The following is a 16,604-nucleotide window of genomic DNA, read 5'->3' as shown; positions in this document are numbered from 1 at the left end:
AAAAAATTTAAATCTAATAGTTTCAGTAACTCCTCACTTATTATAACTTCTCACCTGTCATAATTAGCTTACCAATTAAAAATTGACCATTTGATAATTATCTTATTAAACAGATAAAAGGAGAATTATTTTCAAAGAGTCTTGATAGCAACTACATTCATTTTAAAAATGTTAGACATAATCAAAATAGCAAATTAAGAGTAGCTGATTCCTTACTTTAAGTACCACATAGGGTCAGCATCACTCGTAACCTTTTCATTGGCTTTCATTATTTTCTTTATCTGCAGTGGAAAGAGTAATATGAGGAAAGATTCTGGCTTCCAGCTAATTCTTAACTATACCCTTTCCCAAGAGCTGATGCTTACCTCTACATTAATGAAATAGTTAAATGAATCTATATGCTGTTTCACAAGGCCTTTCACCTAAATAGAAAGTAAAAAGTAGGTTAGCAGCAAAATCGCAGACTACACGTTGGACTTTAACCTGCGGTGATCATCAAATTTTCCTCAAAACCAAACTAAGAAAAAAAAATCCATGAATTTTATTTAGCAAAGCTTTACATTTATGTGTTCTCATTCCATTCAGCCTCCATTTTACCAGAATATCCTCGGATTTTCCTTCCTGAAAAACAACCTGAACTTTGGAATTCAGCACGAGAGTATCTGCATATTCCTAATGACTCCCTCATGAGCTAACAAGTAAGTATTGTTTTCTCCACACGCACTGAAATTACCAAAAAGTCCAAGAAAGAAATACAGCAATTGAGCATCATCTCTTCATCCTCAAACAATGCTTGTTTTCTTTTTTGGCTTACTCGTATGTGAGCAATTTTATGATTTTCACGTATCTGGTCATTCATATCACCTTTAGGAGAATGAGGGGGCAAAATAAGGATCTCTATTAAGAAAACTGAAAATAATTGCATTTAAAATTAAAAGTAGGGTAAACTCAGGAACCTAAGATCAGATCAGCAGGCAGTGACTTCCTTCCATGTCAGAAGTCATACGACTGCACAAAGACACGGCTGTGTGCTGCTATAAAAACAATGAAACAATAAACACACATACTCTGAAATCTTAGGATTTAAAAGGACTGTAACATAATTTCTTTACAGTAATCTTCAAACACAATTAGTTCAACATATCTAGAACACTCCCAACATACAGATAATCCCAGGGCCTTTGCTTTAATTATACCTCCTTATTAGGGATCTCACTGGCTTACAAAGCAGCCATCCCACTTTGAAATAGTCCTGATTGGGGAAAAAATTCACCCGTATCATAATATGCAGTCTGACTTCCCACAGTTTCCAGCCCTTGGGCTTAACTGTCTCCTCTGGAGAAAATCCCTGTTCTCGCACAGTCCTTTTACTTATCACGTCTCTCTTACGAACATATATCCTTTTTAAAAACAAGTTTTAGTTTAAAAAACAAAAAACTTCCCTTGACCTTACTACTATTTTATTTCACTTCTGGTTACTTAAAAAATTCTTCAATCGTTTCCTATTATTCCTATTGCTGTTAGAAGAAAAGCCAATATCCTTCACATCAAATTCCTTAACCAAAAAATCTGACCAGAAACCTGGCCCTGACAGCTTCCCAGCCTCATCTTCCAGCACTCTCCCCAAGGCAGTATAACACAGAACTAAGGTACACAAAACTCGACTCATTTTTCAAGTCTCTGTTTTTTCACTTAGCACAATGCTTTCAAGGTCCATCCTTGTTGTAGTGTATATTAGGACCTGGTCTCTTTTTATTGCCAAATAATATCCCATTGTACGGATATACCATATTTTATTTATCCATCAGCTGATGTTCACGTTTTGGCTATTATGAATAAGGCTGCTATGAACATTTGCATACAAATTTCTGCATGGACATATGTTTTCATTTCTCTTGAGTAGATTCCTAGCAGTAGAACTGCAGGACCATACAGTAACTATGTTTAACCATCTGAGGAACAACCAAGGTGTTTTCCAAAGCAGCTGCAGCATTTTACATTCCTATCAGTAGAGCATAAGGGCTCTGATTTCTCCACATCTTCATCAACACTTGTAATTGTCTTTCTTTTGATTACAGCCATCCTCCTAGGTGTCAAGTGGTCTCTCACTGTGGAAGCTGCCACTTCTCAGCAAAATCTCTTTAAAACTGAAGTTCAATAATAATAGGAATGTAAACTGCAGTTCCTCTGACTCTCCACTCACCCACTCCAGCCAAGCAGACTGGCCACTGTTCCCTACAGACCCCATGGAGGCTCCCCTTTATTAAGTCATGCTCCCTGCATCCTACTTTTCAGCTTAATTAAATCCTTTCCTCTTACACTGTAGCTTATGTCTCACCTTGTTGGGGAGGCCCTCTCTGACCACCTGTGACATCACTTTTCTGCCAGCAGCACTTTGGTTTGAATTATCCATGTGCCCTGCCCATGTGTACTACTTCCTCCTTCTAAAATTAGATACCAATCCCCTAACCAGTACTTTACAGGCAGGGATAATGCCTTCTAATTTCTTGTATTTCTAAAAGCTAGAAAAGTACACAGTTGTACAAAGCCAAAAAAACGTCGGTGATAAAAATTTAATTTAAAAAAGGCTTATTTCTTGACTGTTCATTGGAAAAATAATTATTATTAAATGTTAATTACCTTTAAAAATGCTGGAAGCAGCCGCCATTTTTCCTGTGAATCAAAACAGTAAGAGTATCAGAACTCTGTGCTAGCAATCACAATATTTTCATAAGAAGTTATTTTAATGTACCAAAAATGACTCACCTTATCACAGTAAGCAAAAGAAAGTAAATGAAAACAAAAAGGACAATTTTTACACTGCAACCACTTTTATGGAAATTACCTATGTGTGGCCACGCAAACATATGTATACACAGATACATACATAAACCACAGATTTCTCAAATAGAATATAATTTAATCTCTTCTTAATGAATCAACAGTTCAAGCACTTTTCATCTTTATTTTATTCTCATGACACTTTCCGAGAAAGCAAGGTTTGCCAGTTTGAGAAAGGAAAAGTAAGTTTCAGAGAGTCTCTCAACCCAAACGGAGTTCTTTCACCCTCCTTCAGAGCTCAGGGTTGCAGAAAGATACCACACAGTGTTCACCTCCTACTTTAAATAGCTGCAAACTGTCACACTTCTTGAGTTCTTAGGCCTGCTTTTCACACAGTCCTGAGGTTGTAAATAGCCCACCGTGATAAGGCTCTTTTCATGAATAGCATCTAATCTGCTAATGAGAAATCTGACAAATGATTAGAACTGTATATAAAGAAAGCACACAGTTTCTGTGTAATATCTTGCAGGAACTAAAATTTTTGACTTTGAGTAACAGGAGAAGCATTGGAAGGTCTTGAGCAAAAGAACGACAAGATGATGTGACTTATTTTAACTGGATCACTCTAGCTGCTGGGTGGGAGCAGACAAGGTTAGAAGCAGGAGATCATTTAGGATTTCACTGCAATATTCTGGGCTGACAGCAATACAGGTAGTGAGGAACTGTTGGCTAGAAAATACAATGTGAAGTTAGAGCCAACAGGACTTGATAGTAGATTAAATGAAGACTGAGAAAAAGAGCAGTTAAGATTGACATTTATGGAGATGAGGAGGCAAGGATGCTATCAGAGCAGCAAGTTTAAGTGTAGGGGGTGCTATCAGGAGTTTGGCTAGGGGCATGTTAAATTGGAGATATCCATTAGACATTCAGGTGAAGATGTCAAACAGACAACAAATATGAGTCTGGAACTTGGGAAGAGACCGGTCTGGAGGTCTAAATTAGGGAGAGGTCACAAATGGATGGTAATTAAAGCCATGTAATAGATGAGATCACCTAAGGAGTATAGATGGAGAAGATGTCCATGAAGTGAGATCAGAAACACTTCAACATTTAGAGATGAGGAGCAGACCTAGCAAAGGAGACTGAAGAGTGGCCACAGAGGGAGGCAGACAACCTGGAGAAAGTAAAAAAAAATTTTCAAGGAAAAAGGGAGGTGGGGACAGGGGGTATGTAGAAAATCTCTATACCTTCCTCTCAATTTTACTATGAACCTAAAACTGCTCTTAAAAAAAAAAAAAGTCAGGCAAAACTAGTCCATGATGACAGAAATTAAAAGGCTTGGGGTGGGTGGAGGGAACAGACTGAAAAGGGAAATTTTGCGATGATGGAAATGTTCTATATCTTGCACAGGGTGGTAGTTATTGGGGTATACATAACTGTCAAAACTAATGTAACTGAACACTTAGTATTTGTGTAGTTTGCTGTTTGAAATCTACAAAGCAGAATGAGAGAAAGATCAGAAGGGACTATATGAGAAGAGCAGAAAGATCTTGAGGAGTCAGGGGGTGAAGAAGGTGAAACAGGTTAGAGAAGCAGGCAGTGGCCAGACTGAGGAAAGCCTTATAAACATGATGAAGCCTTTAGATCTTGCCTTAAGAGCAACAGGCAGACTGAAGAACTTTAACCAAGGGAGCAACAAGATCATATTTGCATGTTTGAACTGACGGCTCTGGCTACAGAGCAGAGAATAGACTGAACTGGGACAAGTCAGGAGCCCAGGAAGTAAAAGATGACAGTGGCTGGTATTTGGAGCACAGCAAGAATGAAGTTTCAGAACTGAGTACACTTCATAGTTGGAACCCTTAAGATGGGATGGTGGATTGGATGCAGAGGAACTGTTATTCCTGAATAAGAAGACTGGAAATGTGGTTTTGATCCCTTCACAGCTGTGCAAATTTAGACAAGAAATAGAAACCGTTTAGGTTTATTCCTTCAGTTCTCTGGAAAAGTAGTTAAGGATGAGGACTTTGGAGTCAGGCTGCCACAGTCTAAAGTCCAGATCAGCCACTTAACCACCTCTGACACTGAGTTAGTTACTCAAAACTCTCTGGGCCTAAAAGATCTTCATTGGCGAATTAGGGTGAAAACAGTACTTACTTCACAGGATTAAATAACATAATTCTCATTAGGTTTAAACAGAGTCTGGCACATGGTAAATGCTGGCTCTTAAATAACAACTCTTCAAGAGTTAAAAATCCAGAATTGCCCAGTATTGCCTGATGATGATCAGCAGGGCATTGCAGGCACTCACAGATTGACTGTAATTCCTCAATTTGTCGAGTGATTATACAGAGGTTCTTACGATCCAATAGATTCAACAATCCTGTGGTTCTCCTCTTAAACCTATCAATAGCATCTCACTTCTCCTCCAGATGTCTAACAAAACCTTTCATAATCAGGACCCTTATCTATACATCACCTTTCATCTCTCCTCCTCTATTTTTCTTCAGTACTACTGGGATTTATTTTAATTACTCGGAAACATCAAATGGTTTTGCCTACCAGATTTGAAGTGTCCCATTCCCTCGACCTGAAATCTCTACCTGTTTCTCAATTTCCCTATTCCATGCCAACTAAGATTTTGAGGCCCAGAGAAATTATATGTACCTTTCCAGAAAAATAAAATTACGTCAACAGCTGAATTTCATTAAGCAGTCACGATAGGGCAATTATCCTTAACTCCTGAGAAACTGATGAAAGCTATGGGGCTACTCCCCAGAAAACACCTGGGCAAAATCGGGAGTGAACTTTCCGGGCGTTTAAAATACTCCGGCAGCCCAAACTTGAGTTCTTGGTGAAAAGGAGAAATTACTAGCCCGGGATTCAGGTGATTTCGTTTTACCATCACAGCCAGCTGTGGGACCTCATTATCCTCGATAAGCTCGCAAAGATGCAATACGGCCTTCAAGGAGGACGAAAGTCAGTCTTCCCCCGACAACACACGAATGGGTTCAGCCCGAGAGCTCGCCCGGGGCCGCTCCGCCTGCCTGGCGGCTGACAGCTCTCCGGGGCGCGACCTTTCCACGTGCACGCGGCGGCCGGCTCCGGACAGGACCCGCGCGCGGAGGCCTGAGCATGCGCAGAAACCCGGCCCGCCCCGCTCCACGGCCAAAGCTCTCGAGGCAACGCCTCCTGGGGACACGTCCCGGCCCCTTCCGCTCCCCGCGTGTCCTGCCCTCACCTCTACAGTCGGGATGGGCGCAGCCAGCTGCTCTGGGGTCAGGTTCCCAAACTCCTCCGCAAGTACGTCCATGCTTTCGCGACGAAGGAAGGAGCAAGCGGCACCCTCACGGGCGCCTTCGCTACGCCAAGCAAACTGCAGCACCCGTTGAGAGCGGTGCGCGGAGGCCTAAATGGTCCGCGCGGCGCAAGTTAAGCCGCAGCGCAGCAGAAAGGTTCCGCTTGCTCCCGGTCCGAACCTACTGTTGAACCCGGATGTGGCTGAGGCGGAGCTGGGAAACTGCGCCCCCTGGTGTCGCTCGGAAGTCTTGCCTGGGTAATCTTAAACCCCAGCTGACAGATTTTCAGTAATCCCATAATTGAGACCAACAAAGCATACTGTCATTTTAAAAATAATTCAGAGAAAAGAGTAAACGGATAGTTTGCACAACTTGAGCCACAGAGGTATAGGATTCATTTAATTTAGCCCAAAAATACACGTTGTAGAATATGGAAAAATAGGAAGCTTACCAAATGCCTTGTAGAGGGGGAATTGGTTTAAAAAAAGTAAAGTACCTGCATATGATGGACTATTATCCAACCATTAGAATGACCACAAAGCGAAGAGAAATCAAATCACCTATAGACTAGAGCATAACAGGACAGTAATTAAGAAGTATTATATTCTGAAAGGACTAGATGGAAGATCCAGGAGTAAATACCAACAGAAAGAAATTTAGTATGAAAAGACGACATTTTTAAATCAGCAGCAAAAAGATGGCCTATCCAAAAAATGTTGGAACTGCTGACTGGCCATGTAGAATAAAAAAGAAATCTAAGTAAATCCTATATGGATTAAATATTTAAATGTTAACAAAAGCTTGGAAGAAAAATTTAAGTGAATAAAGTGAAAATACAAGAAACATCGAGGTACGACCGCCTTCAAGGTTGGCAGCACAGTCAAATCATAACGGAAAATATTAGATTTGATGGTATAATTCTAACCATAGTTCTGTGATTCCGTGAAAATTTTTAAATTTTATGAACAGATTTTTGAAAATCAGCATGAATAGTTTTTAAGAAACACAAGTTGGTAGAAGACAAAGGATTGGTATCCCTAATCCCTACATAAATCAATAGGAAAAAGTCCCATTGGGAAAAAACACGGCTAAAGATAACCAACAACTGTTTAAGAGATACAAAACTTCAGTTTGGGAAGATGTAAAAGTTCTGGAGATGGATGGTGGTGATGGTTGCACAACAATGTGAGTGTACTTAAGGCCATTGAAAATAGCTGAAATTGTAACTTTTATGTGTATTTTGCCACAATAAATTATGAAAATTTATACATTTGCCATTTTATCATTGTGAATATATAACCCTTGCACCAGGTTAGCTAGTGTAATTTCTGAATTAATTACTTCAAGTAAATTTCAGTGCCAGTACCTCCTAAGTATTGTGCTGATATATGAAAGAAGGAGGAGAAAGGAAATAAAAAAAGAAGAATCAGACCCTGCTCTTGAGGAGCTTACAGTTTACTTAAATACACAGATACACTTTTTTTTTTATTTAAGTATAGTCAGTTTTACAATGTGTCAGTTTCTGGCGTACAGCATTATGTCCCAGTCATGCATATATATATACATATATTTATATTCATATTCTTTTTCATTGAAGGTTAGTACAAGATATTGAATATAGTTCCCTGTGCTATACAGAAGAAATTTAGTTTTTTTAATCTATTTTTATATATAGTGGTTAACATTTACAAATCTCAAACTCCCAAATTTATCCCTTCCCACCCCCTCTCCCCAGGTAACCATCAAGATTGTTTACTATGTCTGCCAGTCTGTTTCTGTTTTGTAGATGAGTTCATTAGTGTCCTCTTTTTTCTTTTTTTTAGCTTCCACATATGAGTGATATCATATGGTATTTCTCTTTCTGGCTTACTTCACTTAGAATGACGATCTCCAGGTCCATCCATGTTGCTGCAAACGGCATTCTTTTATTCTTTTTTTTTTTTTTTTTACAACTGAGTAGTATTCCATCGTAAAAATATACCACAACTTATTTATCCAATCATCTGTCGATGGATATTTAGGTTGCTTCTATGTCTTGGCTATTGTATATAGTGCTGCTGTGAACATTGGGGTGCATGTAAGACACAGATACACTTTTGAATTATTCTTGTGAACTACCAGAGAGCAACATATTTAGAATCTAGCCTGGAAGGGACGGCGGATTGATTTCGATGTAGGAGATCTCAAATTTTGCCTAGATGTATGGACTTTCTGCTCCAAAGTCATCTTTGCTTTCCACTCTCAGAGTAGTGCTCCAACTATGGCATGCCTCTCAATCACCTGGAGAGCTTGCTAAAACAACCTCAACTTCCTGATTCCGTTGGTTTGGTCTGGGGCCTGCAAATTTGCATTTCTAATAAGTTCCCAGTTGATGATGCTGATACTGCTGGCCCAGTGATCACACTTTGGGAATCACTCTCTAACATAAGATTTATCACTCAATGCCATATGTGTCTAACTCTCCTTCAGATGGGAGGTCCTGGAACAGTAACATCTTGCTTGTTTTTGTATTCTCAGGTTCTAACTCATCGTTTGTTCCTGAATAAAGTTAGGTTAAATAAATGACTTAAAAGAAAAACATGCAATGAGTGATAATAAATTCAATATTACATTTCATGATTTTTCAAATTCTGATTTTTGTTTTCTTTTGGTTTCTCTTGAAAAGAGCAGGATCTGGTAGCAGCAGTCCCAGAGTACTCCATGGGAACAACTGGCTGACACTGAGTAGTGTCCACCCTTATACCACAGCTGCCACAATCCTTTTCTCATTACAGCTACCTAGCCCCCCAACGTATCGGCATTTGCACCCCAGGTCAAATCCATGATGCCTTTCTGAACCCCTAAGGGGCTGGATCTTTGAAACCAAAAAGCCAAGAACAGTCTTCTGATTCTGCTATCACGTTCTTTTCCTGAGATATTAGTACGAAAAGACTTGGCGGTTTGAATAAAGGGCAGGGCAGTTAGGGAAAGGAAATTGCAGAAGGAAAGATGGTTAATGTCTTGGAATACTACCTCATCACTAGGTATAAAGTCTTGTGGTAGCCAGATGAGCAAGTGGCCGAAGCCATGGGTCCAGGGAGGAGATCAGTGGGCATTGGTTAGAGGAGAACAAAGGAAAAAGAAAAGCAGGAGTGTCCAGGCTGGGCCCTGGAACGTTAGGAAGCACTTCTGTTGACTGTTTACTCTTTGCCAGGCATTGGAATAACTATTTGATGTGCACTCTCTGATTTACTGACCAAGGGGGATAAGGATGGTAATCCCCACTTGACGGGTGAGAAGACTAAGGTTCGTAGGGTTTAAGAGATTTGCCAAGTGGAGTTGGAATTTGAATCCATACTTATCTGACCCCAGAGCCCACGCTTTTAACTACTTTATCATAACACAACACTGAAGGGATGGGGGGCAGGAGACATCAAGCAGAGAAAAACAGCCTGAGCAGGGGCCTGGAGGCTTTAGAGTCAAGTGTGGTTCTCTGACAGGACTTGCTGAGGAAAGTGTCTATAGATGACTAGAAAGAGCCACTGAGGCCAGACTATTATGGTCCTTTATATCATGTTAAAGAGATTAGACTGTATTCTGAGAGGCTTCAACTTGAAGATACTAGAAACAAAGGGGAAAAAAGATGATCCTCTCTTCTTCAAAACCTTGGTGCATTCAGACTGTGAAAAAATATGTGGCCCTGATTTCTACACCTGAATAAATTCATAGCAGAACTAGAGAGCAGAACAATGTTGGAGAAAGAATAAGGGCTCTTCAGTCTGAAAAGGCAAGGGCAAAGGGCAGTCCTTGAAGTCTGTCACTTCACATACAGAGAGGTGAGGAGAAGCAGGGACAGAAGCCTCTACTGTAATCAGAGAACATTCTGCACTTTGAACAAGACTGGATGGTCCAAAAACCTCCAGCTGCCTGCCAGGCCCACAGGCCTTTCTCTGAAAAGCCTTGCTTTGTGTCATGGTACCTTATCAACCTGTCAAACAGATAGGGCCAGCAACCTGCTAAAGACAACCACATAAAGGAGCCCAAGTGGCTTGTCATGAGACCCCTGCCCAAGGCAGAAGAGTCGGGGAGGGGTTGTCCATACTGACTCGTGGCAAGTAGACCCAATCATATTCTCTTTCCGGGGAAGTTTTCAATTAAGACACACCAAAAGGGAGGGAAACAAAAACAGACAAGTAAATCCCAAGTCAGCATTTGGTAGCATTGGGACAGCAAAAAATATTACTGATTGGATAGCCTAAGGAAACCAATATAGCAAGTAGTTAACAGCACATGTTCCAGGGTTGACTCTTTGGGTTCAAATTCACTTACCAGCTCTGTGACCTTGGACAACTTCATTAACCTCTCTGAGTCTCATTTTGCACATATGGAAATAATGACGGAGCCTGCCTTGCAGCGTGTTGTGCCGTTATATGAGATCACTTATATAAAGTGCTTAGGGTAGCCCTTGTCATATGGTAAATGCTCAGTGGCTATTATTATTTTACTATATTCTGAAAGGAAAAAAATTATATTCAGGTTCTCTCCCACTCCTGCAAGTGCAGCTGCTGGGACAGATTCCTGGGTTTCCTTTCTTCTTAAAGCCTTACAGTAAATACCTAGATCCCTTTCTCTTGAAAATTGAAAGAGGCTAGCACACTGAGCTTCGACATAAAAAGATAAAGCTTCACTTCAAAAATAGAGAACAAGAGGGCGCAAGTTGGTAAAACAAACGTACTTTCTAAAAGGTTAGATTAAATCATGGAGGATAAAGTCATACCTGATTACTAAACGAAATTAGAACAGGTTGGGTTGTGTCACTATCCTTTGAAGTCAACATTAAGGACAATAACTGCAGCCTTCTACGTACCCTTGAGTTTCTCTGCCAATGACAATATGGGGCTTAATGAACCATGGTTCTGATGACATTTGACAATTTTTGGTCTTATGTACTTAAGTACTCAATCATCATATCTCACCATACTAAAACCTCTTGAAGCTTGAAAGAGGTTTAGGACTAATAAATTAGTTATTGTAATGTATTCTGGCCACATTATGCTTTAGAGTTTGCAGACAATTTCAAATACATTATCTCATTTGATTCTCACAATAGCTCTGTGAGGCAGGCAGGTAGGGGAGGAAATGGATATTCAGGGAGATGAAAAGACTGGCTTGAGGTCATATAGCTATTAAGTAGAAGTGAATTCAAACTCAGGTCTTACGACTCTCAGTCCCATGCTACTTGTACTGAATAATGAGTGGAAAATGTTGGTATTTAACATGTCCAGAGGTAGAATAGGCTGAATTTTAGTTTCAAGAAGGATTCAAGTGAAAAAAATATATATGTTGCACAAAAAGGTGGAACGCCCCATGCCCAGGGCATACTTTGCCAATCAGCCACAGAATTCTTCACTGCTTATCCTGGATTTGGCTTCAAAATCCTCTCAACACAGTGCTCTGGGGAGCTACCACTAAAAGATCAGAGCAGACACATGATTTTAAACTTATTTTCAGGAAAAGAGGATTCATAGGACTTATTCAAGGAAGCCGGAGGGATTTGAGGTAGAGAATGCTGATGCTTACCAACACCAATACCCAGTACCTGTGCCAGCCTTTTTCTCCTTGGCACATTTTTCTGACTCCCTTGCAGTGAGAGGGGGCCATATGATTGAGGTCTGGCCAATGCACCGTGACTGGAAGTAGACAATCCTTTTCTTTCTCTATCTTCTGAGAGATTAATGAGACTGAAGATCTAGGGAACTGCTGAGTTACAAGATAGATGGGATTTGAGTCCCTGAGTGGCTGAATGGAGTAGAGCCTCCTGCCACACGCACCAACCTACCCTACACTTTGAACTACAGTTGAGAAGTAAGGCCATATACTGAGGCCACGGTGACCTGGGAGCTATCTGTTCATCTACACACACAAATAAACATTGACTTCATTGACTATGCCCTTCCTGGAATCGCCTGTTGGTGTCATTCTCAGAAGTGACGCTGGACTGAATGGTCTCACACATTTCTCCCATTCAGATTTTAAAGACCTCATCAATGTACATGATAGTAGATTTGTTTTGCTCTTTCTGCTCCTCAGCATGCCCTTCCTATTTGGGAGAAATCTCTGGTTGGGTGACCTTGGTGGATCCATGGGAGTCTAAGAGTCAGCTACTCTCTCATTCCGTCTCCTGCAAGTGAGAGCGTGAAGCCCTTGACAGAGATTCTTCTGAATGAATGTTGATATCCAGGACTTTAAGTATTGAGCAAATGAGGCAAAGCAGCAAGGACAGTTGAGAAATCAACCTCTGAAGCCACCGCACTGAATCCAGCTTGGCTGGAGTCTTGCCGCTTGCATTGCCTTGATTTCTATCCATTTTCCAAGACTAACTCCCCAGATTAAATAGATTCTGTAAGACACTTAATACCTCCCCAGTAAACGGTCTCCCTGCTTCTGTTAGCCAGAGTCCATTTCTACTGCTTGTGCCTTGTGTTCCTGTGTGAGTGCCTGTATGCACATGCACACAACACAGAATGTTCTAGCAAAAGCAAGTGGCCTTTGCCAGGACAATCTTTCCAAAACACAAATTGTTTGTGACCTTCTATTTCAAAAGATTTGATGACTCTTTATTTCTTTCAGGACAAACCCCACATATTTGAGCAAGACCTTCCCGAAGCCTTTTACCTTTCTGTACCCCTCTTACCACTTTCACTCTTCTGTCGGCTGGTCCCTGGGCCCACCATTTCTCCATACCACTGCACTCACTGTGCACTTGACCTGTGCCTTTCCCTTTCTTGGCCTCTTGGTAAGTTCCTGCCTACCTTTCATTTCAGCTCAAGGATGATCTATCTCCACGAAACAGTCAAGCAATTTTTCCTCACACTGTGTGTATTAATTTGTTTTATAGCTCAAATTATACTTTATTATAACTGTTCACAAGTTCATCCTTCCTATTAGGTTATAAACTTCTTCAGGACAGTGTCTGCTAGTCATCTATGTATCACAACACCTAGGATACTTTGTAGCACATAGTAGACACTGAATAGGTATTTGTTGACTTAATGAATGAACGTGACCTGATGTCTGTGAGGCTCTGACAATCAGCGGAAGAGTCCTAGAACAACTGCAGTAAAGACTGTGCAATACTCTAGCCCTGAGCTACCCAAAGGTGGTTTAGAAAACAGAGACAACAGCTATCTCGAAATAATTTTTAATGTTTTAAAATTTAACTAGTGTACACAATACATGTCTTAGCAGGAAAGAATGAAAATATGTGTATGGTGTTTAATAAAATTGACCTTACAAAATAAGACCATGTTAAGAAAATTCTCAAAAGCAGAAGTAAACATTTAAGTAAAAACCAAATAAACATGCTAAAGGATATGATTTTAAAATGTTAATGAATGTAGTTACCTAAATCCAGACTTGAGACATTGAGATTTACTTTGACACTTAAAAAAAAGAATGCCCTTAATTTTAAATTCATTTTTTTAAAAAACGTTTGCACATTGTTTTCCTGCTGGCAACTGCAGTAAAATCAAGTATATAAGAATACCAGGTGGATTCCAATCTGAAAATAAATAAGTGCACCACCTGGTCTCCCTGTTAAGTACACAGTTCACCTCAGAAAGCAACAGAAAGTCACGCTACACATTACCTTTCTGTGTCAGACCCTCCCTGCTGTCCAGGCCCCAAAGTGAACACAGCCGAAAACGACTTCAACTTAAAAGACAATGAAAACAAAAAATCTACAGCACCATATGGTTTCTAAGATAGGAAAACAGGAGCAGAATGGAAATATAGGAAGAAAGAAAACACGGGTAAGACCAATGACGTGCTCTTCAGTAAAATTCCACTTAATGTACAACCACTTAAATGGATAGAATGGCTAATTTATGCATTGGTCATTGTGAGAAAAAAACATCGACTTTCAAATTTTCCTCCAATTTTGACAGATGCCTCCAAAATGTAAAAATTGTAGATAATTTATTCACATAATCATTTCCTAGAACTTTGTCGAATAATTAATGGTGGAGGTCACAGTGAGGAAGAAAAGAGTACTATTTCTTACTTTCCCATCAAATTACTAAGGTTCAACACTCCTCAGAAAACTACACAATTAAAATGTGTTTTATGCAAGTAAAGTCTCTCCAGACTGAATCTGCCCAAATGGTAGTGTTTCCCTTAACACTTCAGAGGCAGTATGTAATTCCAGGACAAGCAGCTCTCTCTAGAATCCTGACAACTAGTGCCAGCTTGGCAAAGTCTGATTTAATGCATAAGAAAATGACAAATGATGATGATACTTAGAAAAGTATCCTTGTCATAGTGGGGTAAGAATTTAAACAGCAGAGAAGGCATTTGCTAGTACGTTATATGATTTAAAAATCCAAAATTAAACTGTTTCTTTTCCAGATCTGAATTTCACTGAGAATGGAGATCTGAATTTCTCTTCTTCTTCTTAAAAGTAAACCAATTCAAACCACTCCTGCCTTATGTAAAAATATTAAAATCTTATATAAACCTTACCAATGGCCTGAGAAATGCAAGGACATTCATGAAGAGATGTGTGCAAAAATGGCTTCTCTCAGAGAGCAGGATAATTTGCAAGAAGAATCCACCCTCTAGAATAAAATTTTAGAAGGGATTTGTTTCTGTTTTCACTAAATGAACAAGGGAGGTTTTATCTAAAATTCATACGTAGCTTTAAACTGTATTTAATACATTTAAATTCTAAAAAATACTGACAATTGATATTACAAAATGTGACTTGGCACATCTGCAGAATTTGAGGACCTACTGTGTAAGTTGCTATTACACATTAATAAAATTTAATTGTACATTTCAAATACAATTATCTTTACTTAACATCATTTATTCAGAACATCAGTCCCCTTGGTTATTTTCACAAATTTCAACCCTTAAGAAGCTGTACCAAAATTTAAAAACCATTAGATTTGATAGTGACAAGTGAGGAAATAAAACTCCTTTAGAGTTGAATGAATAAGCCAGATATAAACGTTTAAGAAAACATTTACAAGTATCATACAGGCAATATAATTACAAATTGCATTCTGTTCATTAAAAACATCTCTTTTGAATTTGAAAAGGGTGCACACAGTCTATATGATGTGCATGTCTCCTGCAATGCTAATGTTACTGGATTACACAGGTTCAGGTTAACACTGCACCCTGGACGGGACTGAGAATGTGCCGCATGTGTAATGCCATCGATGGAAACAGACTTGGTACCTAAGTGCTGGGTTTTTCAATCTCTTATCCAATGTCAGTTCCTCTTTAGTTTGTAGAAGATGAAGCTTCCGCCTTCCTGAGGGCTTCCACTCCAAAGAGCAGCTTTCGAAGTATATTCGCATAAAATGGTCCATACACTTGTTTGTTGAGATTCACAATGTTTGCATATTGACAGCCTAGCACTTCCAGCTCCTGCTGAATGACAGTAAGGCCTCCTGGCACAGGAGGCATGCATTTTTGAGGGCTTGGCAGACAAAGTAGGCTTTTCATGTACAGCTGGATTCGTTTTTCTGGGGGAAAAGAAGAAATCTTTATCCATCCCATTATTAAAGCATATAATTTTAAAAAATGAGAACAGTAATTGTGGAAGATGGATTGCAATAGCATTCTAAATTCTTTACCCATCCCTATACCCACGCCCTTTACATGGTAGCCTTGCAGCACTTCCCATCAAAGACTGGTGTCTGTTTCCCCCTGCCTTGAATTGGGGATGGCCTTACAACTTGCTTTGGCCAATGCAGAATGCAGCAGAGGTGCTGGTGTGCTAGTTCCATGCTCGTGAGGCACAGTTTGAATCTGCTCGCTCTGCCTACCACCACCGTGTGAACTAGCCTAAGCCTGATGAAAGACCACATCGAGGGAAACCCAGCTGTTCTATCTGAGGCCATTCTAGACCAACCTGTAGCCAGTCAACTCCCACACACTTGAGAGAGTCCAGGCAAGATCAGCAGAACTCCCTACTCACGTCACAGCTGACCACAAATGCATGTGTAAGTTCAGTAAGACCAAAAGAGCTACCCAGTTGCCCCATGGATGTGTAAGTAATGATAGATGGAGTTTTAGGGTGATTTGTTATGCAGCAAGAGCTAACTAATACAACGTGTATAGCACTTTCGGAGGGCTGGAGACTCTTACAAAAACTCAATGTCCATAATTTTAGTTATGTACACTAAAGCTGAGTTTGTAAGCTGGCACCGCCACTTTGGCCCATACAGTGTTTTGAAAAAATAGAAACTTGGGGGCCCAAATTGCCCCATGGCAAGGGTGAGCACACATCTGGGTTTTCCCAGGACAGTCAAAGTTCATACCTGTTGTCCTAGCCTAATAAAAAAGAGTACTCTCAAAAGTGTCCTGGGTTGGACAATAAATGATATGGTCACCCCCCCCATGTGGCCAACAATCTGGAGGCACTGAGGAAGGGCCACCCCAAGGGGGAATGCAACCTTCTCTATTCTTCCTGCTTCATTGTTTCAGTGTATCTGCATTTGAGACTATTTCCCCAAAGCATGCAAATTATGCAAG

At 40.1% G+C, this 16,604-nt stretch overlaps 2 protein-coding genes across 10 annotated transcripts in view; both read right to left on the bottom strand.

The window, feature by feature from the left end:
* The window catches only part of POLR3B (RNA polymerase III subunit B), a 105,306-nt gene extending 99,027 nt beyond the window's left edge, over positions 1-6,279 (bottom strand). Inside the window, exons 1-4 of one of the 2 annotated variants that reach the window (XM_010996457.2) lie at positions 6,023-6,279; positions 2,641-2,673; positions 366-422; positions 217-281 (exon numbers count right to left, since the gene is read on the bottom strand). In XM_010996457.2, coding sequence (XP_010994759.1) covers positions 217-281; positions 366-422; positions 2,641-2,673; positions 6,023-6,094 — 227 coding nt within the window. In that variant the 5' untranslated portion in view covers positions 6,095-6,279. Of the gene's footprint in view, positions 1-216; positions 282-365; positions 423-2,640; positions 2,674-5,683; positions 5,838-6,022 lie in introns of those variants that run through there. The other variant, XM_064491681.1, reaches the window with a different exon arrangement.
* Positions 6,280-7,979: 1,700 nt separating this feature from the next.
* TCP11L2 (t-complex 11 like 2) overlaps positions 7,980-16,604 on the bottom strand; it is a 42,877-nt gene continuing 34,252 nt past the window's right edge. For all 8 annotated transcript variants that reach the window (XM_031462860.2, XM_064491679.1, XM_010996456.3 and 5 more), the window contains one exon: positions 7,980-15,592. In XM_031462860.2, coding sequence (XP_031318720.1) covers positions 15,348-15,592 — 245 coding nt within the window. In that variant the 3' untranslated portion in view covers positions 7,980-15,347. The remainder of the gene's footprint in view (positions 15,593-16,604) is intronic.

The sequence above is a fragment of the Camelus dromedarius genome, chromosome 11 (assembly GCF_036321535.1).
Source record: "Camelus dromedarius isolate mCamDro1 chromosome 11, mCamDro1.pat, whole genome shotgun sequence".
In the NCBI taxonomy this organism is placed as follows: Eukaryota; Metazoa; Chordata; class Mammalia; order Artiodactyla; family Camelidae; genus Camelus; species Camelus dromedarius.
Note: the sequence above shows the minus strand (reverse complement) of the source record. Positions and strands in the feature narration are given on the sequence as shown.